Source organism: Choloepus didactylus, chromosome 12 (genome assembly GCF_015220235.1).
Source record: "Choloepus didactylus isolate mChoDid1 chromosome 12, mChoDid1.pri, whole genome shotgun sequence".
Classification (NCBI taxonomy): domain Eukaryota; kingdom Metazoa; phylum Chordata; class Mammalia; order Pilosa; family Megalonychidae; genus Choloepus; species Choloepus didactylus.
The window spans coordinates 36,780,229-36,805,890 of NC_051318.1; the positions used below are offsets into that span (position 1 = coordinate 36,780,229).

The following is a 25,662-nucleotide window of genomic DNA, read 5'->3' on the forward strand; positions in this document are numbered from 1 at the left end:
TGGTGGCCCAAAGAATCAGTTACTAGCTTTAATTTTAAATTTTAATTTAATAGAAAATGACATTCAATTGAAAAATATTTTCAAACAATATATTAATTATAATAGCTTTATGCTATCATATCAGAGAAAGTGCTACATAAAAATCATAGTGATAGTTACAAAATGAGGAATTAAGGGGAATTTTAAACTTTTTAAAAGCAAACATGCTAAATTTATCATTTATATAACCCCTTGGCACAATAGCTGAAGTATTAAAAAAACAAGAACAAAAAAACCCTTGGAAATAAATGTAAGAAAATTTAAATTTAAAGAATTTAATTTTAAATTACTGACTTCCTAAGTTAGGAAGCAGTATTTATTTGAATTTCTAACATCAAAAACTGAAACTCCTATTCCCAATTTGATATAGTGAAAAGGGTATGAGAGGACTCAAAAGATAAAGGTTGAATGATTGGTTCCAACTTTTTACCATTAAGGAGCCCTTTCTATTACTTCCCTCCACCCTCCACAGACTGCATTTGAAAACACTTCTACCAAACAAGCTTCACTTATCAATAATTCATTTTCTCAATAAACTAATCAAATATCCAGAGTTTCTGACCAGAACAGGAAAACCCATATTGCCACAATATACTCAGAAAATTGAAGCCAAAAGCAAAGAAACTTGGAATTCAAGCTATACTATATAGTTTTAATATGAGTAAATTTACACTATTAGGATGTTGAATTTTTGAAAATAACTCATCTTTATCCTTTGCTAACTTGTTGCGATCCCAGACTGCAAGACCGCCTTTTGTCCAGTAAGCTACAGCCCAGTGATTCTATGATCTTAAAAAATTGTAAGTGCTTTGATAACTAGTTAAATAAGTATTCTTTTATAAATAAAATGTCACAAAGATTTGGAAACTTAGGCAAAAAAGTATAATCACAAACCATGTATGGCATAGATGAAGGAAATTCAGGTGTCCGGAGCTGGTATCAAAACACTAGCCAGTCTCAAGAATCAAGAAGCAGCTTACGCTACTGACAAGAGTAGCCAATAAGATCCTCAAATTATTTTCTAACACCCCAAATGAGAATGAAAAGTATTCATTAATTCAGATAACAGAATTAACTATTGTTAATTTTAACTGACTCTTCCCTACAACAAGAATAATGAGTTGGTCTATTAACTATAAATAACTTGTGGGGAAAAATTCTGGTCATTCAAGCTATGGAATGCCACACACCTATGTAAAAGAATGAGGTAGGTATAGATCTGAGGATGAACTTTACATGGAAAAATGCCCACAATATTTTGTTAGATGAAACAAGCAAGTCATATAATAAAATGCGCAATAATATTTCAGTTGTATTATGTAAAAATACACCTGCACTTGCACAGAAAATCTGAAAAGATACATATTAAATAACAGGGCTACCTCTGGGAAATATGCTTAAAGAAGCTAGAGTGGTAGAAGACTATTACTTCTTATTTAATATTTTCCACTACTATTTATGTTTTTATACAGGCATGTATTATTGCTTTATACTTTAGAAAAAGATTATGCTCTCCCCTAAATGTCTTACCTGCAAAGGATAAAATAAAACATGCTATATTTACAACAAAATTCTCTAATAGAACACTATTCTTTTATAGGTCTTTCACATTTCCAAGGGTACCAGCTCTTTTACCTGACAACTCTGCTACCTATATTTAAAATCAAGTTACATAGTTAAAATCTCTCTGAAATTAAGGACAGAAATATGCTCAACTCACAGTTTGAATAAATTCATCAACGTGAATAACGTTTTCCAAATGTGTAATTAACTGATTTAAGGATTGAAGCCCATCATCTAGATTTACTAGACTGTATGGCTCTGATATGACTCAGATTTTTTGTTAATGGATTCAGACTCGAAATTATAAATTTTTATGATTCATTTGAAAAAAAAATCATTTATTAGCACTGTTCCCATTTGTTTTTTTAAACAGAAGAGTTTAAATTTGTGATTGATATATGTACTACAAACTGCTATTTTACCATTAAATGCTTTCTACCTTTGCAAATTTTTTAACTATTTATTCTTCTCTTCTTGTTAGTAAGCATCGTGATATTAAAATAGGATCTATATTAACTGTACCATAAATTAGTTAAAAATATTCCAAAGTACTTTCTTGTGAGGAAGTTACTGAAGAAGAGCTACTTCTATTATCTTTAGCAGCAAGTCCAAACAGTAGCCTAAGAACAAAAGGATAGAAGAGATAGCTAACATCACCAGCAGACTTTAAGAATCATTCTTTCATTCAGTCAACAAACAAGCAGGTGGCATACAACAAGATAATTATAAGAACTGAGCTTAAATGTCATTCTGAAGGTTGTAAAGAACAATTGGAAGTTAAGAAAAACACCAAGGGAAACTGAAATTACTTATGAAAAAGCAAATACGTTCCAGGCTACAATGATTGAGCAGTTAGTAGTAGTATTGTAGTAGCTTAGGGAAAAAAAAACTTGGTCTACCAGAAACCAAAGAAATGATGAGACTAAGGAGACTTCAAGTTCCTGAGTGCACTGAAGATCAGATGAGAAGGAAAGCTGACAAAAGTTTAATGGGCAAGTAAATGACAGCACCCTTTTCCATCCTTGTCTCCAACAAAGCCTCTCTTGCCTATGGGGAGCTGATTTCCATGTGGTTCAAAGTGTTCGCTATCCAGGTACAGAGAATCAGAATGAATCCCCTAATCACAGATGAGTTCATGAGTGGGCACATGATCAAGACAGCCCCTCCCCAGGGCTTTTTTGTTATCTGTATATGGAAGGCAGGGTAGGGAGAGGAACTGGGGATGCAAGAGGGAGTAAGAGGCTCCAGCCACTGGATTTGGGCCACAGAACTGGTTATGTCTGAATAAGGATCCATGGTTTCTAATCTCACTAGGAGTGGACAAATTTTCTGAAAGATACTTATAGGACAAATATTCAAGAGGAAATATATGACTCTAGTCTTCCTCTGCACCATATCCAGCATCTTGAGCCTAAACATATATAAGAAACGACCCAACATAGAATATGGGCATTTGTAAGTAAAATTATCTGGAAGAGTAACAGTGGTTACACTTGAAAGATGGGATTTTGAGATTTTTAAAATGTTCTATGTTTGAATATAGGTGTTATAAAGAAAAATAAAATCATCTTAAATGCTTCTTGATTTTGACACAAACTGGTGAAAACTTTCTTAATGTTATATCATGCTTACAATATAACAGACACGTTAAGCAAAATGTTTTATTTGAAGTAGATGCTCTTTACTAAACTTCATACAAAAGTTAACTTTTGTTTTCCCATGGTATTCTTCATTGACTAAATGTAGAAAATAACTATTTCTGATCCTAGTTCCTTCCTCAAAGCCTATAAATGTTCCTCTTAACTATATATGAATAAAAGAAATACCAGATATTACAGTAATATAAACACATTTAAAAGATTATACTTTAAATAATACTACATTTTATGTAGTCAATTAAATAATTCATATATTCAATGAAAAAGAGGTTTCATCTTTTTGGTAAAAGCCCAAAATTCAATATCTTCATATCTTACCAGTGATGCTGATAATTCAGTAACATGCTTTTTTTCAAGAATTCTAACTTTTGTTTGTCTTCAGCTTTCTCTGTATGGTATGTTTTTGTACAAACAAGCTTACAGGTCTCCTCCTTATTAAATAGGAACTGTATAAAAATAAAGTAGAAAGTAAATTAAGAAAAAACATTCAAAGCCCTCATAGCTTTACCACAAGTAAGAGTAAAATTATTGACCTCATTAAATTACTTATGGGGATTAATACTGGTAATAAACATTTCTAAATTCTTCACAGCTCAATCAGATTTAAATTTCAATCTTACTCTATTTCTCTAAAAACCAAGTCATCTATTTTTCTTTTGATAGGTAACATATACCCTTTTTGATAATTTTAATCTACCCACTTTCAAAATGTAAATAACTCCTATAAGGGAAATATAACACAGGTAGAACAAAATGGAACACCAGCCTCTCCATAGTAATTGTCCATGATCATGTTTCAGAAAGTTAATTGAAGTTAAAAAACCTAAAGATTCCTTCAACATGCCTTAAATTTTGGAGTCCAGGACTCACTTTATGTGCATAAAAATAATGACATTCACAGCATTAATGTAGGTTTACTTGGAATTATCAGGACTCATACATGTTTTAATTTTAAAAATATATTTCCTAATTTTCAAAAGGCTATAATTTATTAAAGTAATTATATAGTGCATAATTATACTACTCTATAACTCAACCTTTATTAAAGGTGGTAAAAAAAAATTGTACATGTTTCACTTCTAACCAGTCCATTCTTTTGTACATCATACACTAACATCCTAAGCCAGTGTTCCGTGCATCAGCTGACAAATCAATGCTTCAAGTACAGCCCACTGCTGCCATCAGTCAGCCCACAGTTTAGTTTTGGCCACATTGCTTCCTGTCAATACAACAATATTTCTGCAATTGTTTGCCATTTTGAACCTTATATGACCCTTACAGATTTATTTTTAAAAAGTGGAGAATGGAAAACCAAAGATATACACACTAAGGAATCCAGAGGCACTGGTGTCAAACTTAAAAAAAATTAAGCAAAGACAGACATTATTGGTTACAGCAAAAGCAGCAAGTCTTAAAACTAAATCAAATGCTTAATGGGTTTAGGTTAACTGTGTGTTCAATTGTTTTTAAATTCAATTTTATTGAGATATATTCACATACCATTGAATCACCAAAAGTGTACAATCAATTGTTCATAATGACATCATATAACTGTGCATTCATCACCACAATCAATTTTCATTATTCTCCCCAAAATAAAAATAAGAATAAAAATAAAAGTAAAAAAGATGTGTGTTCAATTATGAAGGAAAACAGCAAAACTAAAAGTGACATTTAGTAATGACGAGTTAATGCTTATTCAGCCCTTTCTATATTTTATGCATTGTACATATATATAAAGCCTCATTTACTCCTCCCAACAACCATATAGGTAAGTCCTCTTATCTGTCTTTTACACATTAGAGAACTGGAGCACAAAAAATTAAGTCACTGGAATAGACATTTTTCCAAAGTAGATAAACAAATGGCCAAAAAGCACAAGAAAAGATGCTCAACATCATTAGCCATCAGGGAAATACAAATCAAAACCACAAGATACCATTTCATACCCACTAGAATGGCTACTATAAAACAAAAACAAAAACAAAAACAAAAAAATACAAGTGTTGGAGAGGATACAGAGAAACAAACACTTGTTCATTGTATGGTGGGAATGTAAAATGGTGTAGCCTATTCCTCAGAAAGTTGAGCACAGAATTACCATATGACCTGTCAATCCCACTTCTAGAACTGAAAACAGGGACTTGAAGAGATATTTACACACCAATGTTCATAGTGGTATTATTCACAATTGCCAAAAGATGGAAGGAACCCAAGTGTCCATCAACTGATAAATGGATAAACAAAATGTTTTATGCATTTACAATGGAATATTATTCAGCCATGAAAAGCAATGAAGTTCTGATATATATGACAACATGGGTGATTCATAAAGACAGCCTGTTGAGTGAAATAATTCAGACACAAAAGGACAAATACTGTATGATGTCACAAATATGAAATAATTAGAATAAGCAAATTCATAGAGTCAAAAACTAGAATACAGGTTACTAGGAGCCAGGGTAAGGGTAGGGATGAGGAATTATTGCTTATTTGGTACAAAATTTCTGGAGTTATGAAAAATTTTGGTAACAGGTGGTGGTGTGGACAGCACAACATTTGGTAATGGATGGTGGTGATGGTAGTACAACATTATGAATGTAATTAACACCCAATGAATTATATATTTGAATGTGGATACAAGGGGAAAGTTTAGGTTGTATATAAGTTACCAGAATAAAAAATGAAACAATATAGGACTGTACTATACAAACAGTGAACCCTAATGTAAATTATGGATTATAGTTATAGTACAATTACAATAACAGTTTTATCAATTGTAACAAAGGTACCACACTAATACAAAGTGTTAATAATAGGGAAAGGGATATATGGGAATTCTATATTTTCTGCATGATTTTTATGTAAACCTATAATTTCTCTAATAAAAAATTATATATATATATAAAATGAAGTACACAACTCATAAATGGCAGAACCTGGATTTAACCCAAATAAGATGAGCTCTAGAAAAAGTGCTACTAATCACTACACTCTGCTGCCTCTCCCTATAAACTGTTTAGTTGGGAATTTTATATTTCAAATAGTGGTTAGTTATAGATTTAACAGTATTTTATATTAAGTTTGGTTACAGACTTACCAATACTTTATAGCTCCCAGGAGAACAAAATTCTCCTTATAACATGAAAGTCTCTTATTGTTGCATTTTTATATTTTCATTAAAATACAAAAACACAGAACTTATTTTATATAGAAAAATGTTTTGCTATAATTTTTCCTGAGTTATTTCAGTGAGGGTTTAAAATTCTTTAAGAAATAATTTTCCGTAAGTCATTAATTTAAATACTTTATCAATCTGAAGTCAAACCTGGGTTCAAATCCATCACCATTTTGTTACGAGACCGTGGCAAGTGGCTTAATCCATCTCAGCTTCAATAACCTTATCTGTAAAATGGTTTTAACTATCTGCCTTGCAGAATTATTGAAGTAATATGTGCAAAAACACCTAACAGGTTGACTAAAAAAAAAAAAATAGACATTTACTAAATGACAGTATTGTTATATAATCCACCACTACCTTTTAGCAAATGAAAAATTATATCAAAGTTCCATTCTGAGGGAGACCCAGAACTCCCGGCAAATGTGCCTTACAAGACCTCTCACCTATGTAGCCTCTTCTGTCATGAGCAATCACCACATTTACCTCCTAGCATCATGTCAAAATTCTGTCTTTCCTCCAGTTGCTATAGATGAACTAGGTTACTAAGGCCAACTCTCCACATGTACTCGAGATCCCATTTCCTCTCATCTATGGAAGAACATACTTAGCAATCCTTCCCTCTCTCCTGAACCATCACTTTTCCCGTCTGGATTTCCATAAGATTCATCAGTATATAAATATTTGTTAAAGATATATAACGAGTCCCCTTTGACATCATGCCACTTTCCAGCTACCATTCTTTTTATCTCATTACCTTTACAATAAAAATCCTCAAAAGAGTTGTATATACGCCCAACTGCGATTGGTCTTTCCATCTTCTCTTCACCCGGTTATTCCACTCCAGTTGCTTGCTCTCAATGACATCACTAAACCCAATGGTCAATTCTGCATCTTCATCTCAGCTGATCAGGAACAGAATCAATGAATCCCTCCTTTCAGAAATACTTTTTTGTCTTGGCTTCCAGAGGACCCAACTCTCCTGGTTTTCTTCCTTTCTCACTAGTGGCTCCTCAGTATCCTTTGCTGGATCCTCCTTACATCTTCCTGACCAATTAACACTGAGTGCTCAGTCCTAGGAATTCTTCTCTTCTTTATCTATATCCACTCCCTTGGAGATCTCATAAGTTCCATGGCTTTAAATAACAACTACACACTGATGGTTCTCTAATAAACATATACTGAGCCTTAACGTCTCCTTCAAACTCCAGATACATTTATCCAACTGTCTACTCAACATCTCTATTTGGATGTACAATAAGTAGCTCAAACTTCACAGGTCCAAAACTAACTCTTCCCCATACCCCCAAACCTGCTCTTCCCACAAGGCTTTACCATTTCAGAAAAGAAATTCCACATTCCACATCCCATACCTCAGCAAATTCTGTTTGCTTCATCTTCAAAATATAGCTAGATTCTGACTACTTCACACTCCACTACCATCATGGTCTGAGCTACCATCAAATCACATGTCGATAACTGTGAAAGCCTCCTAACTGGTTTCTCAGCTTCTTTCCTTGCCCTCCCATTGTCTATTCTCAACAGAGCAGACATGGTCATCTGTTCCGGTTTGCTAAAGCTGTCACTATGCAAAATACCAGAAATGAATCGGCTTTTATAAAGGGGATTTATTAAGTTACAATTTTACAGTTCTAAGGCCATAAAAGTGTCCAAACTAAGGCATCAACAAGAGGATACCTTCACTGAAGAAGAGCCGATAGCGTCTGGAACACCTCTGTCAGCTGTGAAGGCATGTGGCTGGCATCTGCTGGTCCTTTGCTCCCAGGCTGTGTTTTAAAATGGCTTTCTCCAAAATGTCTCTGGGCTCCTCTCTTTCAGTTCCTGTGTGTCTTTGCTTCTTTCTCCCAGGGTGTTTCTCTTTAAGTGTCTGAAGGTCCTCTCATAGCTTCCCTGGGGCAAACTCTGGGCTTCATCTCTAAGCTTAGCATCTCCAAACGTCCTTCTGTCTTTATCTCCAAAAATATCCAAGCATCTCCAAGCGTCTGTGTTGGCTCTTGAGTTCTCTTAAGTAATCCAGTGAACCAATCAAGACCCACCCTGAGTGGGCAGGGTCCACACCTCCATGGAAATAATTTAATCAAAGGTATCACCTACAGTTGGGTGAGTCACATCTCCATGGAAACACTCAATCAAGAGGTTCCACTCAACCAGATCGGGTTAAAAGATCATGACTTTTATGAGGGCCATAATATATCCAAACCGGCACAGTCATTCATTAAAATCTACTCAAAATCCCCCAATGCTAACCATCTTGTTCAGACATAAAGGCCAAAGTCTTTACAACGGCCTATGAGCCACCATATGATGTGGTGCCATTACTTTTTCTTTTTCTTTTTCTTATTCTTCTCCTTCACCCATTACTTCTTTGACCTAATTTCCAACTATTCTCCAGCTTGCTCACCTGCTTGAGTTGCACCAACTTTTTTTTTCTGTATCCTGAACACACTAGAAAAACTCACACCTACACCTCAGGACCTTTGTAGTTGCTGCTCTCTTCATCTAGCACATCTTCTCCCCAGATATTCACATGGCTCACTCCCTTTCTTGCTTCAGGTCTTTTACTCAAATGTCACCTTCTCAGTGAAACTCTCCTGGGTCTATTTAAAACTGCAATTTCCCCATCCACCTACTCTAGTTTATTTTCATTAATAGTTCTTTTATCAGCAACTGATTACACTATGTACTTTACTATTTTATAAAAATAAATCTCCTTCCCACCAAAATATAGGGGCCAAAACAGTGGAGATATTATCTTGTTCGCTGCTGTATCCCACACCCACCATAGTGCCTGGCATGTGAAAGAAGTTCAATAAATGTGTTAACTGAGTGAATGAATGAATGAATATGAATGGTTAGATCTGAGATGAGAGTTTATGATCCTATGAAATGTGGCTCCAGCTTCACATAATACACACATCTTGCACTATCGTTTTCCTGACCTAAACAGAAGTCATAGATAAAAGATGGCAAAACAGATTTGAGATTTCTTTTGTTGCTGTTTGTTACCATTGTTTTTAGTGTGGATCTAAAATAAGATAAAAATCAATGAAAATAAAGAACACAAGAATCAATACTGAATTGAAAATTATTGGTAAAAATGTTTATGGCCAACCTGGAAAAAAATCTGGTCTCAACTCCATCTTTCTGCTTACTTACGCCTTGGTCTTAAGAAATGTCTGCTCCATTCCTTTAAGCTTGGGGTTTAAGAGTTTGTTTTAGCCCAAATCTTGAGCCAAAAAAATTCTAGAAAATTCAGAGAAAATGTTATATGCATAGTTTTCTCCATCTTAAAGAACTGCTTCTATTCTGTTTTACCTCAATTCCTTGGACTAAGGATTACATCTGAAAAGCACTGGGCCTAAAAGAAGATCCTTTGCATAAGCAAAGCATATTTTTTACACATAAATAGAAATGTACCCCTAATGGCATCTTACTAAGGGAAGTAATTTGCCTTCTAAGTCTGCCCCAAGGAAACAAAACTTCTCCATGAGTGTGAATACTTTACTGGCTGTCCCTTTGTAATTTTAGGTATGGATTCTGTTTACTTTAGAGACTACTGCTGTCCTTCGCATTCACTGACAGGTTTTACTGATGCTGTTCTTGCCTATAATTTCTCAAGGCTGAGACATAAGGCATAGGTAAACAGAAAGATGGAGCTAAGAGACCAGGAGTATTTACGTTTATTGAAAATTTAATCATCCTCTGCTATAAAAATACAGTAACTTTCAAAGTAAGAATTCTCAAAATTTCACATCAGGGAGATGATACAAAATTAATATGTTTGCCCTGCACAATGCTACTCATGTCCACATACTTTGATATCTCTGTCCCCCAAATGAGATCATGTCATTAGGCCTTTGAATCTACTGTTTTTGGAAAAAAAAAAGAATAGCATTAGGTATAAAGTTTCAGACTAGAATATCCAAAGAGGATATAATCATCGTTATGGAGATTTGCATAATTATGTGTCTTTTCTCACCAGTGCTTCACAGTGTAGGTAGATATAGATAGTGAAGGAACTATGGGTTAGTGGAACTCATCTAGGCCTAGTAGGTGCTCAATATAATAATAAAGGGGGCCACCCCTCTCAACTTAAATGAGATAGCCAGAAAGTTCTACATCCTATCAGATAGGGCCTTCACCCCGACAAACAAGAAGCAGCTAGAGAAGAAGACCTTCATCCCTCAGCAACCTTTAAGAGTAAGGGGCTAGAACTTTCTGAGGGGGAAGCTGAGGAGGCTAGAATATGGGGAGAAGGGAGAGAAGAGATCATGAAGAAGCCCTCGAACAAGCATGGTTCGAGGTTGGGACAGCCTGTCTGGCACAAACAACCTGCATGGGGGCTACCCACTTACGGGAAACACCCAGTGCCAGCCGACCCACCTAAATGCACAATCACCACAAGGCACCATCCTAAAGAGAACAGAGGGAAGGGGGAAAGCTCCGAGTAAGGAAAGAGGAGGCAGAGTAAGTAAAGCTAATCTATAAAAGCAAATGGCCCCACATTGCAGGGGCCTCTTGCCTCTGACCTTCCTTTTCTTTGCAAGAGTGCCCACATGTTCCTCTCATGCACCCTCAAAAAATTTTCTATCTGCTTACTCTTAAAAAAATAAAATAAAAATAAAAATAAAATTATAAAGGGGGATAGGGTTCTCAGTGACAAAGCAGGAAAAATGGCTAACCATGGGATCTAACCCATAAAAGAGAAGGATGTGAAGTCAAGAGAGGGAATTGTTAGGATGGGGAATAAAACAAGTCAAGCTACAGCCATTAAAATGAATGTGCTCAATGTGGAAAGATGCCCAAGGCAGACAGTTAAAAGAAAAATGCAAAGTAAAGACAATATGTTAAAACATAAAAATGTGTATCTAATTTTACTTATATATGCTTGTAAATACACATAAAATTTCAGGAAAGATTAATAAGAAACTGTGAAGTGGAACTGGAAGAGAGACCTATTGGAAGAGGGACTTGTTATTTTGTATTCTTCTGGACTATTTAATTTTTTACTTGGTGATGTTATTGTAAATTAGTTTAATTTTTCTAAAAGAGAGAGTGACCAATGTTCTTTGTGCAGCAGAGGAGGAGATATAAAACGAATAGGGGACTGTGTGTTGCAGAAGGATAACAGGTTTAAAACATAATAGACTTAAAAGGTAGAATAATGTTCTAGTTTGCTAATGCTGCAGAATGCAAAACACCAGAAACGGACTGGCTTTTATAAAAAGGGGGTTTATTTGGCTACACAGTTACAGTCTTAAGGCCATAAAGTGTCCAAGGTAACACATCAGTAACCGGGTACCTTCACTGGAGAATGGCCAATGGTGTCCGGAAAACCTCTGTTAGCTGGGAAGGCACGTGGCTGGCGTCTGCTCCAAAGTTCTGGTTTCAAAATGGCTTTCTCCCAGGACGTTCCTCTCTAGCAAGCTTGCTCCTTTTCCAAAACGTAACTCACAGCTGCACCGAGTTCCATCTCTGAGTCAGCACATTTATATGGCTCCACTGATCAAGGCCCACCCTCAATGGGTGGGGCCACGCCTCCATGGAAATATCCCATCAGTTATCATCTACAGTTGGGTGGGGCGCATCTCCATGCAAACAACCTAATCCAAACGTTCCAACTAAATCCCCACTATTATGTCTGCCCCACAAGACTGCATCAAAGAATATGGCTTTTTCTGGGGGACATAATACATTCAAACCGGCACAAATAATTATGGGTGATGACCAAATGCATATATTGGAGGTAACACATAGATTGTGCTTAGCTTGTTTGGTTTAACTGATGTCCTAAATATGTATGAAAGTTGTTCCAAATATATTTTCAATGATCAAAACAGAAAGGTTAGCTCCCAATGTGGGAGCCCAAGGCCTAGTGTTACATTTGCTAATATAGAAAGTCTACAGAATCTGCTTGCAAAGAGGGGTAATGACTTGGGAGCAGCTTGGGCAACTTTTCATGACTGAAAGATGGGTTCCAGGTCCCTCTGTAAGGTTAGCAAAGAATCTGAGTGCCATCCTTTAGGAATCTGACATATTATATATAATATTGGTTGTACGAATGTTCACTAAGACAGACTTACCCATGACATATCATGAGAAAGTGAAGGAGCCTCCTAAACTGTGATTCTAAGAAATTATTCCTTGATGCAAAAGGGAAATGAATTCTTCCTTAGCTATGAGAGCTACATCAGGCATTTCTCTTTAAAAAAGAAAAAAAAGCTTTAAGAAAATAATTTTTATATAAATCTAAATACAAACCTTATACGGCGAGGGTTCAATTCTTTCCCCGAATAATACCTGACCAAGATTTTCAGATGGGCGTTTTCCTTCTGATGCCTGGCAAAAATCAAACCTGGGGGAAAAGAGTATTTAAGTTTTTAAACATAAAAGGAAACAATGAAATATCAAACATCTAGTCAATCTTCAGTGCATATATATTGATCATTCCAGCAGCAATAATAAGAAATATACTCCAAGTTTCATGTAACGTATCTATCCAAAACAAAACAACACAACTGAAAATAATGCCTTAGAACAGTCTGATTTCTAAATAATTCACTTTATTAAAATGTAAATTATAGGGAGGCGGGGCAAGATGGCAGACTGGTGAGCTGTATGTTTTAGTTACTCCTCCAGGAAAGTAGGTAAAAAGCCAGGAACTGCGTGGACTGGACACCACAGAGCAATCTGTCTTTGGGCATACTTCATACAACACTCATGAAAACGTGGAACTGCTGAGATCAGCGAAATCTGTAAGTTTTTGCGGCCAGGGGACCCGCGCCCCTCCCTGCCAGGCTCAGTCCCGGGGGAGGAGGGGCTGTCAGCTCCAGGAAGGAGAAGGGAGAATTGCAGTGGCTGCTCTTATCGGAAACTCATTCTACTGATTCAAACTCCAACCATAGATAGACTGAGACCAGACCAGAGACTCTGAGAGCAGCCAGCCCAGCAGAGAGGAGACAGGCATAGAAAAAAAACAACACGAAAAACTCCAAAATAAAAGCAGAGGATTTTTGGAGTTCTGGTGAACACAGAAAGGGGAAGGGCGGAGATCAGGCCTTGAGGCGCATATGCAAATCCCGAAGCAAGGCTGATCTCTCTGCCCTGTGCACCTTTCCTTAATGGCCCTGGTTGCTTTGTCTATTAGCATTTCAATAACCCATTAGATCTCTGAGGAGGGCCGTTTCTTTTTTTTTTTTTTTTTTTTTTTTTTTAAATCCTTTTTGCTTTTTCTAAAACAATTACTCTAAGAAGCTCAATACAGAAAGCTTCAAAGAATTGAAATTTGGGCACGTCAAGTCAAGAGCAGAACTAAGAGAGCTCTGAGACAAAAGGCAATAATCCAGTGGCTGAGAAAATTCACTAAACAACACAACTTCCCAAGAAAAGGGGGGTGTCCGCTCACAGCCACCATCCTGGTGGACAGGAAACACTCCTGCCCATCGCCAGCCCCATAGCCCAGAGCTGCCCCAGACAACCCAGTGTGACGGAAGTGCTTCAAATAACAGGCACACACCACAAAACTGGGCGTGGACATTAGCCTTCCCTGCAACCTCAGCTGAATGTCCCAGAGCTGGGAAGGGGGGAGCAGTGTGAATTAACAGAGCCCCATTCAGCCATCATTTCAGCAGACTGGGAGCCTCCCTACACAGCCCAGCAGCCCAGAACTGCCCTGGGGGGACGGCACTCACCTGTGACATAGCACAGTCATCCCTCAACAGAGGACCCGGGGTGCACAGCCTGGAAGAGGGGCCCACTTGCAAGTCTCAGGAGCCATACGCCAATACCAAACACTTGTGGGTCAGTGGCAGAGACAAACTGTGGCAGGACTGAACTGAAGGATTAGACTATTGCAGTAGCTTTAAAACTCTAGGATCATCAGGGAGATTTGATTGTTAGGGCCACCCCCCCTCCCCGACTGCCCAGAAACACGCCCCACATACAGGGCAGGCAACACCAACTACACACGCAAGCTTGGTACACCAATTGGGCCCCACAAGACTCACTCCCCCACTCACTAAAAAGGCTAAGCAGGGGAGATCTGGCTTGTGGAGAACAGGTGGCTCGTGGACACCACCTGCTGGTTAGTTAGAGAAAGTGTACTCCACGAAGCTGTAGATCTGATAAATTAGAGATAAGGACTTCAACTGGTCTACAAACCCTAAAAGAACCCTATCAAGTTCAGCAAATGCCACGAGGCCAAAAACAACAGAAAATTATAAAGCATATGAAAAAACCAGACGATATGGATAACCCAAGCCCAAGCACCCAAATCAGAAGACCAGAAGAGACACACCTAGAGCAGCTACTCAAAGAACTAAAGATGAACAATGAGACCATAGTACGGGATATGAAGGAAATCAAGAAGACCCTAGAAGAGCATAAAGAAGACATTGCAAGACTAAATAAAAAAATGGATGATCTTATGGAAATTAAAGAAACTGTTGACCAAATTAAAAAGATTCTGGACACTCATAGTACAAGACTAGAGGAAGTTGAACAACGAATCAGTGACCTGGAAGATGACAGAATGGAAAATGAAAGCATAAAAGAAAGAATGGGGAAAAAAATTGAAAAACTCGAAATGGACCTCAGGGATATGATAGATAATATGAAACGTCCGAATATAAGACTCATTGGTGTCCCAGAAGGGGAAGAAAAGGGTAAAGGTCTAGGAAGAGTATTCAAAGAAATTGTTGGGGAAAACTTCCCAAATCTTCTAAACAACATAAATACACAAATCATAAATGCTCAGCGAACTCCAAATAGAATAAATCCAAAAAAACCCACTCCGAGACATATACTGATCACACTGTCAAACATAGAAGAGAAGGAGCAAGTTCTGAAAGCAGCAAGAGAAAAGCAATTCACCACATACAAAGGAAACAGCATAAGACTAAGTAGTGACTACTCAGCAGCCACCATGGAGGCGAGAAGGCAGTGGCACGATATATTTAAAATTCTGAGTGAGAGGAATTTCCAGCCAAGAATACTTTATCCAGCAAAGCTCTCCTTCAAATTTGAGGGAGAGCTTAAATTTTTCACAGACAAAGAAATGCTGAGAGAATTTGCTAACAAGAGACCTGCCCTACTGGAGATACTAAAGGGAGCCCTACAGACAGAGAAACAAAGACAGGACAGAGAGACTTGGAGAAAGGTTCAGTACTAAAGAGATTCGGTATGGGTACAATAAAGGATATTAATAGAGAGAGGGAAAAATATGGCAAACATAATCCAAAGGATAAGATGGCCGATTCAAGAAATGCCTTCACGGTTTTAACGTTGAATGTAAATGGATTAAACTCCCCAATTAAAAGATATAGATTCGCAGAATGGATCAAAAAAATGAACCATCAATATGTTGCATACAAGAGACTCATCTTAGACACAGGGACACAAAGAAACTGAAAGTGAAAGGATGGAAAAAAATATTTCATGCAAGCTACAGCCAAAGAAAGCGGGTGTAGCAATATTAATCTCAGATAAAATAGACTTCAAATGCAGGGATGTTTTGAGAGACAAAGAAGGCCACTACATACTAATAAAAGGGGCAATTCAGCAAGAAGAAATAACAATCGTAAATGTCTATGCACCCAACCAAGGTGCCACAAAATACATGAGAGAAACACTGGCAAAACTAAAGGAAGCAATTGATGTTTCCACAATAATTGTGGGAGACTTCAACACATCACTCTCTCCTATAGATAGATCAACCAGACAGAAGACCAATAAGGAAATTGAAAACCTAAACAATCTGATAAATGAATTAGATTTAACAGACATCTACAGGACATTACATCCCAAATCACCAGGATACACATACTTTTCTAGTGCTCACGGAACTTTCTCCAGAATAGATCATATGCTGGGACATAAAACAAGCCTCAATAAATTTAAAAAGATTGAAATCATTCAAAGCACATTCTCTGACCACAATGGAATACAATTAGAAGTCAATAACCATCAGAGACTTAGAAAATTCACAAATACCTGGAGGTTAAACAACACACTCCTAAACAATCAGTGGGTTAAAGAAGAAATAGCAAGAGAAATTGCTAAATATATACAGACGAATGAAAATGAGAACACAACATACCAAAACCTATGGGATGCAGCAAAAGCAGTGCTAAGGGGGAAATTTATAGCACTAAACGCATATATTAAAAAGGAAGAAAGAGCCAAAATCAAAGAACTAATGGATCAACTGAAGAAGCTAGAAAATGAACAGCAAACCAATCCTAAACCAAGTACAAGAAAAGAAATAACAAGGATTAAAGCAGAAATAAATGACATAGAGAACAAAAAAACAATAGAAAGGATAAATATCACCAAAAGTTGGTTCTTTGAGAAGATCAACAAGATTGACAAGCCCCTAGCTAGACTGACAAAATCAAAAAGAGAGAAGACCCATATAAACAAAATAATGAATGAAAAAGGTGACATAACTGCAGATCCTGAAGAAATTAAAAAAATTATAAGAGGATATTATGAACAACTGTATGGCAACAAACTGGATAATGTAGAAGAAATGGACAATTTCCTGGAAACATATGAACAACCTAGACTGACCAGAGAAGAAATAGAAGACCTCAACCAACCCATCACAAGCAAAGAGATCCAATCAGTCATCAAAATCTTCCCACAAATAAATGCCCAGGGCCAGATGGCTTCACAGGGGAATTCTACCAAACTTTCCAGAAAGAACTAACACCAATCTTACTCAAACTCTTTCAAAACATTGAAAAAAATGGAACACTACCTAACTCATTTTATGATGCTAACATCAATCTAATACCAAAACCAGGCAAAGATGCTACAAAAAGGAAAACTACCGGCCAATCTCCCTAATGAATATAGATGCAAAAATCCTCAACAAAATACTTGCAAATCGAATCCAAAGACACATTAAAAAAATCATACACCATGACCAAGTGGGGTTCATTCCAGGCATGCAAGGATGGTTCAACATCAGAAAAACAATCAATGTATTACAACACATTAAAAACTCGAAAGGGAAAAATCAATTGATCATCTCAATAGATGCTGAAAAAGCATTTGACAAAATCCAACATCCCTTTTTGATAAAAACACTTCAAAAGGTAGGAATTGAAGGAAACTTCCTCAACATGATAAAGAGCATATATGAAAAACCCACAGCCAGCATAGTACTCAATGGTGAGAGACTGAAAGCCTTCCCTCTAAGATCAGGAACAAGACAAGGATGCCCGCTGTCACCACTGTTATTCAACATTGTGCTGGAAGTGCTAGCCAGGGCAATCCGGCAAGACAAAGAAATAAAAGGCATCCAAATTGGAAAAGAAGAAGTAAAAGTGTCATTGTTTGCAGATGATATGATCTTATATCTAGAAAACCCTGAGAAATCAACGATACACCTACTAGAGCTAATAAACAAATTTAGGAAAGTAGCGGGATACAAGATTAATGCACATAAGTCAGTAATGTTTCTATATGCTAGAAATGAACAAACTGAAGAGACACTCAAGAAAAGATACCATTTTCAATAGCAACTAAAAAAATCAAGTACCTAGGAATCAACTTAACCAAAGATGTAAAAGACCTATACAAAGAAAACTACATAACTCTACTAAAAGAAATAGAAGGGGACCTTAAAAGATGGAAAAATATTCCATGTTCATGGATAGGAAGGCTAAATGTCATTAAGATGTCAATTCTACCCAAACTCATCTACAGATTCAATGCAATCCCAATCAAAATTCCAACAACCTACTTTGCAGACTTGGAAAAGCTAGTTATCAAATTTATTTGGAAAGGGAAGATGCCTCGAATTGCTAAAGACACTCTAAAAAAGAAAAACGAAGTGGGAGGACTTACACTCCCTGACTTTGAAGCTTATTATAAAGCCACAGTTGCCAAGACAGCATGGTACTGGCACAAAGATAGACATATAGATCAATGGAATCGAATTGAGAATTCAGAGATAGACCCTCAGATCTATGGCCGACTGATCTTTGATAAGGCCCCCAAAGTCACCGAACTGAGCCATAATGGTCTTTTCAACAAATGGGGCTGGGAGAGTTGGATATCCATATCCAAAAGAATGAAAGAGGACCCCTACCTCACCCCCTACACAAAAATTAACTCAAAATGGACCAAAGATCTCAATATAAAAGAAAGTACCATAAAACTCCTAGAAGATAATGTAGGAAAACATCTTCAAGACCTTGTATTAGGAGGCCACTTCCTAGACTTTACACCCAAAGCACAAGCAACAAAAGAGAAAATAGATAAATGGGAACTCCTCAAGCTTAGAAGTTTCTGCACCTCAAAGGAATTTCTCAAAAAGGTAAAGAGGCAGCCAACTCAATGGGAAAAAATTTTTGGAAACCATGTATCTGACAAAAGACTGATATCTTGCATATACAAAGAAATCCTACAACTCAATGACAATAGTACAGACAGCCCAATTATAAAATGGGCAAAAGATATGAAAAGACAGTTCTCTGAAGAGGAAATACAAATGGCCAAGAAACACATGAAAAAATGTTCAGCTTCACTAGCTATTAGAGAGATGCAAATTAAGACCACAATGAGATACCATCTAACACCGGTTAGAATGGCTGCCATTAAACAAACAGGAAACTACAAATGCTGGAGGGGATGTGGAGAAATTGGAACTCTTATTCATTGTTGGTGGGACTGTATAATGGTTCAGCCACTCTGGAAGTCAGTCTGGCAGTTCCTTAGAAAACTAGATATAGAGCTACCATTCGATCCAGCGATTGCACTTCTCGGTATATACCCGGAAGATCGGAAAGCAGTGACACGAACAGATATCTGCACGCCAATGTTCATAGCAGCATTATTCACAATTGCCAAGAGATGGAAACAACCCAAATGTCCTTCAACAGATGAGTGGATAAATAAAATGTGGTATATACACACGATGGAATACTACGCGGCAGTAAGAAGGAACGATCTGGTGAAACATATGACAACATGGATGAACCTTGAAGACATAATGCTGAGCGAAATAAGCCAGGCACAAAAGAGAAATATTATATGCTACCACTAATGTGAACTTTGAAAAATGTAAAACAAATGGTTTATAATGTAGAATGTAGGGGAACTAGCAGTAGAGAGCAATTAAGGAAGGGGGAACAATAATCCAAGAAGAACAGATAAGCTATTTAACGTTCTGGGGATGCCCAGAAATGACTATGGTCTGTTAATTTCTGATGGATGTAGTAGGAACAAGTTCACTGAAATGTTGCTATATTATGTAACTTTCTTGGGGTAAAGTAGGAACATGTTGGAAGTTAAGCAGTTATCTTAGGTTAGTTGTCTTTTTCTTACTCCCTTGCTATGGTCTCTTTGAAATGTTCTTTTATTGTATGTTTGTTTTCTTTTTAACTTTTTTTTTCATACAGTTGATTTGAAAAAAGAAGGGAAAGTTAAAAAAAAAAAAAAAAGAAAAAAGAAAAAAGACAAACAAGGGAAAAAAAAAAAAAAAAAGATGTAGTGACCCCTTGAGGAGCCTGTGGAGAATGCAGGGGTATTCGCCTACCCCACCTCCATGGTTGCTAACATGACCACAGACATAGGGGACTGGTGGTTTGATGGGTTGAGCCCTCTACCATAAGTTTTACCCTTGGGAAGACGGTTGCTGCAAAGGAGAGGCTAGGCCTCCCTGTATTTGTGCCTAAGAGTCTCCTCCTGAATGCCTCTTTGTTGCTCAGATGTGGCGCTCTCTCTCTGGCTAAGCCAACTTGAAAGGTGAAATCACTGCCCTCCCCCCTACGTGGGATCAGACACCCAGGGAAGTGAATCTCCCTGGCAACGTGGAATATGACTCCCGGGGAGGAATGTAGACCCGGCATCGTGGGATGGAGAACATCTTCTTGACCAAAAGGGGGATGTGAAAGGAAATGAAATAAGCTTCAGTGGCAGAGAGATTCCAAAACGAGCCGAGAGATCACTCTGGTGGGCACTGTTACGCACACTTTAGACAACCTTTTTTAGGTTCTAAAGAATTGGGGTAGCTGGTGGTGGATACCTGAAACTATTAAACTATAACCCAGAACCCATGAATCTCGAAGACAGTTGTGTAAAAATGTAGCTTATGAGGGGTGACAGTGGGATTGGGAATGCCATAAGGACCAAAGTCCACTTTGTCTAGTTTATGGATGGATTTGTAGAAAAGTAGGGGAAGCAAACAAACAGACAAAGGTACCTAGTGTTCTTTTTTACTTCAATTGCTCTTTTTCACTGTAATTATTATTCTTGTTATTTTTGTGTGTGTGCTAATGAAGGTGTCAGGGATTGATTTAGGTGATGAATGTACAACTATGTAATGGTACTGTAAACAATCGAAAGTACAATTTGTTTTGTATGACTGCATGGTATGTGAATATATCTCAATAAAATGATGATTAAAAAAAATGTAAATTATAGGAATTTAAAAACTGACATATCATAATTTATTTTTGTTCATGCGAATAATAAAATTGCATCTTTGCTCTTCAAGCAAATTTTAACCTCTTTTTGTTATAACTTTAGTTATTACCAAATCCTTACTTTAAAATGACATTTCAGGAAGATGTGTCAAGTTTACCTGGCATTCTACATCATCCTCATACACTGAGTAATATATCCCAATAGGAAAATCATGGCTAGAGAGTCCCCATGAGAATAAAACCTATGAGGAAATTGTAGAGAAGTCATTTTCCCATTAGTTGTAAGTTTCTCTCTGTGCTGTAATTCCCTTGTATTATTAACCAGATTGTAATAAGACTTTGATCAAACATTACAGCCTAAATTCAGCTTTGCTATAGAAAATTAAAAGATACTTCTTGTGCTCACCCTGTAATAATACATGGGTATTTGAGGCCTGTACAGTGATGGCAACAATTAGTGGAATTCCAAGAGGAAATGAATCTCAAGTGACAAAAACTGTGACTGAGAAGTTCCTAAATGAAAATTCTCCATCTGCTGGATGTAAGAGATCCACAGTTTTCCTAAGAATATCCCCAAAGATTTCTGTACAAAGATGTTTATTTAACAACAACAACAAAACAAAACTAAAAAAGCATTTAGGATCAAAATGGATTAATGAGATGCTTCAGGGCTCCATCCCCATGCAAAATTTTTGAATAACCAGCAAGTACTGACAGAAACGTCTTTCTAAAATCTCCAGGAAAACATTTAAAGGACTGCAGTAACAGGCAAGTACTGAATCAAGGAAAAAAAACACTTAAAAGCTGTAGGATTTTGCGGCACCTAGCTGGCCCCTCTCCCATCCCCTCACCAGCTTGACAAGGAGCGTGTGCTCCCAGTGCAGATCCCTGATCCCAGTTCTGGAGGGAGACGAGTAACATTTGTGCACATACTGGGAGTATGTATGTTCAGCTCAATCTCTCTGGTGATGGCCTGAGGGACTTGTTGCAGAATTTGCCCTGTGTATAGAAGCAGCTTACTGAACACTCCTATAAAATGCGGGGAGGGGAGAGAAGTCAAGTGGCTGCCTGTATCAAGGGATTGCTGGCTGTAGAACAAACAATGCAGTAGACAGGACCTTGATGAAACTGTTTCCTAGGGAGGAAAGAACATTCATATCTGTGTAAACAGGGGTATTCCTATGGCCATTTGCATATGCCTAATAGAGGCATGAACAGAAAGGGGCCAGGAAGGCCCCTATGCTTTGGTCTGGAGCTATTCTCCAAAATCACTGTATGGATATGCCCTGAAGGAGAGCACTTGCACAGGCCAATTGGCAAAGACTGGGAAAGGCGTTCTCTTTTTTTGCTGCTGCTTTTTTTTTTTAACTCGTGGTACTCCAGGAAAGCTCTATCTTAATACTAGCTGGATACAAGCCTAAGGAACAGATGCCTGGGAGTTTAAATTCCACACACTAAAATATCAAAACATCCATATTTCAACAAAAGTTTACAAAACATGTAAAGAAATGGGAAGTGATGGCCCAGGCAAAGGAGATTAAACCATTAGAAATCATCCACAAGGAGGACAAGACCTGGGACATTACAGACATTACAGACAAAGACTCAAAAAAATGGTTGTAAATATGTTCAAAGAGCTAAAGGAAAGCATGGACAAAGAACTAAAGGAAAACAGGAAAACAATAGATGAACACAAAGTATCAATATAGAGATGGAGATTTTGAAAAGGAACCAAACAGAGCCAATTTTTCTCTGAAATGAAAAATTCCCTAGAGGAGTTCAACAGCAGATAGGAGCTAGCAGAAAAAGGAATCTGAACTTGAAGATCAGACAACTGAAATCATGTGAGGAGCAGAAATAGGAAAGAATGAAGAAAAGTCAGCAGAGCCTGAGGAACCAGTGGGACCTCATCAAGCATGCCAATATATGCAATGTGGGAATCCCAGGAGAAGAGAGAAAGGAGCAGAAAAAATTATCATGGAAATAACAGCTTAAACTTCTCAAAGTTAATGAAACACATGAATATTCATATCTAAGATGCTCCGACAAACTCCAATCCAAATAGACCCATAATACACAATGTTATAGTCAAACTCTCAAAATGCCAAAGAGAAAGAATTCTGAGAGTGACAAGAGAGAAGCAACGTGCCACGAACAAGGGAGCCTCAATAAGTTTAAGTGCTGATTTCTCATTAGAAATCATGGAAACAAGAAAGCAGTGGGAAGGGATATTTAAAGTATTGAAAGCAAAATTTTCCACCCAAGAATTCTGTATCTGGCAAAGCTGACTTGCAAAAATGAGGGAGGATTAAGACAGTCTCAGATAAATAAAAGCTGAGGGACTTCATCACCATTAGACCTGCCCTACAAAAAATGGTAAAGAGGGTTCTGCAGGTTGAAAGGCGGTAAAAAGTATCCCCTTAAGAAATGTTTTCGGTTTCTGTACATTTTAAAAATGCATATGAATTTATCAGTAACTGTGGAGAAAAAATTCTAAATGTACCAAGTTCTCTGATGAGCTACATAAAATTTCATATAAAAACCAAGATGAAAAACTTACGCTGTATATTCATAAGGAAGAACAGATTCCACTGAATCAAGCCTGTTCACAAACAGTTCTATTTCAGCCTGAAAATGAGAAAACACAAAATCAGAATATAAACAATGTAATTAAAGATTTAAGACATATTTGAATTGAAAAAGAATTTGACATGCTTGAAATGTGAAATTTCAAAACATCCAACCCAGTTTTAACAATTCCCTTCCTGGGTTAAAACCCAGTTTTAATGATTCAAATCACACCAAAATAACTTTCAACTGCAAATGTCTCCAATATTTGTGAACGCTTTTTTAAATTCTAAAATTTCTAAAAAATTAAATAAGCTATCATAACTAAAGCATTCATCATATCAACACAGATGTTTTTAAAAATCTAGTTTCCAAATGCAATGTTTCATTCTGAGGTAGAAAAATATTTTTTATTTTTAAACAATTTTTAAATGTTCTCACAGCACCCAAAAAATGCTGTCAGTTGGTAAGAAATTTCTACATCTACTACACCAAAAATACAATCTCATACCCATGTTCACTCTCAAGCAGATGGATAATAGACAATGACAACGTGGTCTAACTTTGGAGAACTGCTTTGATTAATTTGATCAATTTGAGAATGTTGAAATAAGATATTAATAGTGAAGTTCATAATGATCAGATCAAGTTCAACAATGGAGGAAAGGGAGAAAAGCTATTTCAACTTCTCAGTAAACAGTGACTAATTTAAAGCTACCTTTTCCTATTGAAGCCCCAAAATTTCTCCCAGATGTAGCTGAAGTTTCATGGGACCCACAATACTTGCCACCCAAGCATTTATTCACCCTCTCAAAAGGAGCTTATGTCTTGTCTTGGTCATGTACATGTGGCCCCATTTACAAGGTTACAAATGTCCCCTCTTCCCTAGGAAACAGTTATGTCACAGTCCCGGGCAGTGCACTGTATATCCTATAGCCAGCAATCCCTTGCTCTAAGCAGCACAACTTGACTGCTCTCTGACAACATTCTGTACGACAGCTCTCTGAAGTTCCTTCTACACACAGGGCAAGTTCTGAGATGCGAGTCCCTTGGCCATCATCAGACAGATTGGACCAGGGCCACTCGGCTCTCTCTGGAACCAGGACCAGAGATCCATTCAGTGCTCGCCCTTTTAATGCAGCCCTTTGATTGTTTTCTAGAGCTCTGAGAAAGATGTTTCCGCCAGTTCTTACTGGTTGTTTGAAGCTTCTGTGGGGGGAAGAAGCCCTGAAGCGTCTCAGTCTGCCTTCTTGATTCTCTTGCTATTCTCCCATTACAGGCAGAATTCAAGGTTTCGACACCAAAAGCTTATACGACTATAGAATAACACTCTTATTTTTCATTAGCATTTTTGGTCATAAACATAAATCCTTCAATGACACCTGATCTCTTTCCTAAGGTCTATAACTAGTGGCTTACAGGGCCTCATCTCAAAATAAGGTATTGACTAATTTTCTTTAAGTATACTTTTTTGACAATTCCCTTCCTGGGTTAAAACCCAGTTTTAATAATTCGAATCACACCAAAATAACTTTCAACTGCAAATGTCTCCAATATTTGTGAACGCTTTTTTAAATTCTACTTTTGCTCTCACACGTAATTTTAAGAGAACTTTTGGAAATACATTCCCATTAGCTTTGCACAATATTACAAACAGGAGTTTAATATTACTAGCAAACTAAATCATTCCATGTGCATTCTCTTTGCTAAATTTAAAAGCCAATTTAACAATAGCCAAAGGTGGAAACCGCCCAAGTGGCTATCAACAGATGAAGGGATAAAATAAATGGGGTTTGTACATACAATGGAATATTATTCAGCCATGAAAAGGAATGGAGGTCTGATACATTCCACAACATGTATGAAACTTGAAAACATTATGCTAAGTGAAATAAGCCAGACATGAAAGGAGAAATATTGGACGAATCCACTTATATTAAGTACGTAGACTAGGCAAATTCATAAAGACAGAAAGTAAATTAGAAGTTACCAGGGGCTGGGGAATAGGGAATGGGGCGTTAATGCTCAATGTACAGTTTTTGTTTGGGGTGATGAAAAACTTTGATAATAGTGGTGATAGTTCCACAACACTGTGAATGTAATTAATGCCACTGAAGTGTCCACTTAAAATACTTAAAATGGCAAATTTTATGTTATATATATCTTACCACAATAAAATTAAAAAAACAAAAACAAAAAC

At 37.0% G+C, this 25,662-nt stretch overlaps 1 protein-coding gene across 1 annotated transcript in view; it reads right to left on the reverse strand.

Annotated features, from left to right (window-relative positions):
• The window catches only part of TM9SF2 (transmembrane 9 superfamily member 2), a 93,811-nt gene that overhangs the window by 52,547 nt on the left and 15,602 nt on the right, over positions 1-25,662 (reverse strand). Inside the window, exons 2-4 of the mRNA XM_037799839.1 lie at positions 23,455-23,522; positions 12,721-12,814; positions 3,579-3,706 (exon numbers count right to left, since the gene is read on the reverse strand). Coding sequence (XP_037655767.1) covers positions 3,579-3,706; positions 12,721-12,814; positions 23,455-23,522 — 290 coding nt within the window. The remainder of the gene's footprint in view (positions 1-3,578; positions 3,707-12,720; positions 12,815-23,454; positions 23,523-25,662) is intronic.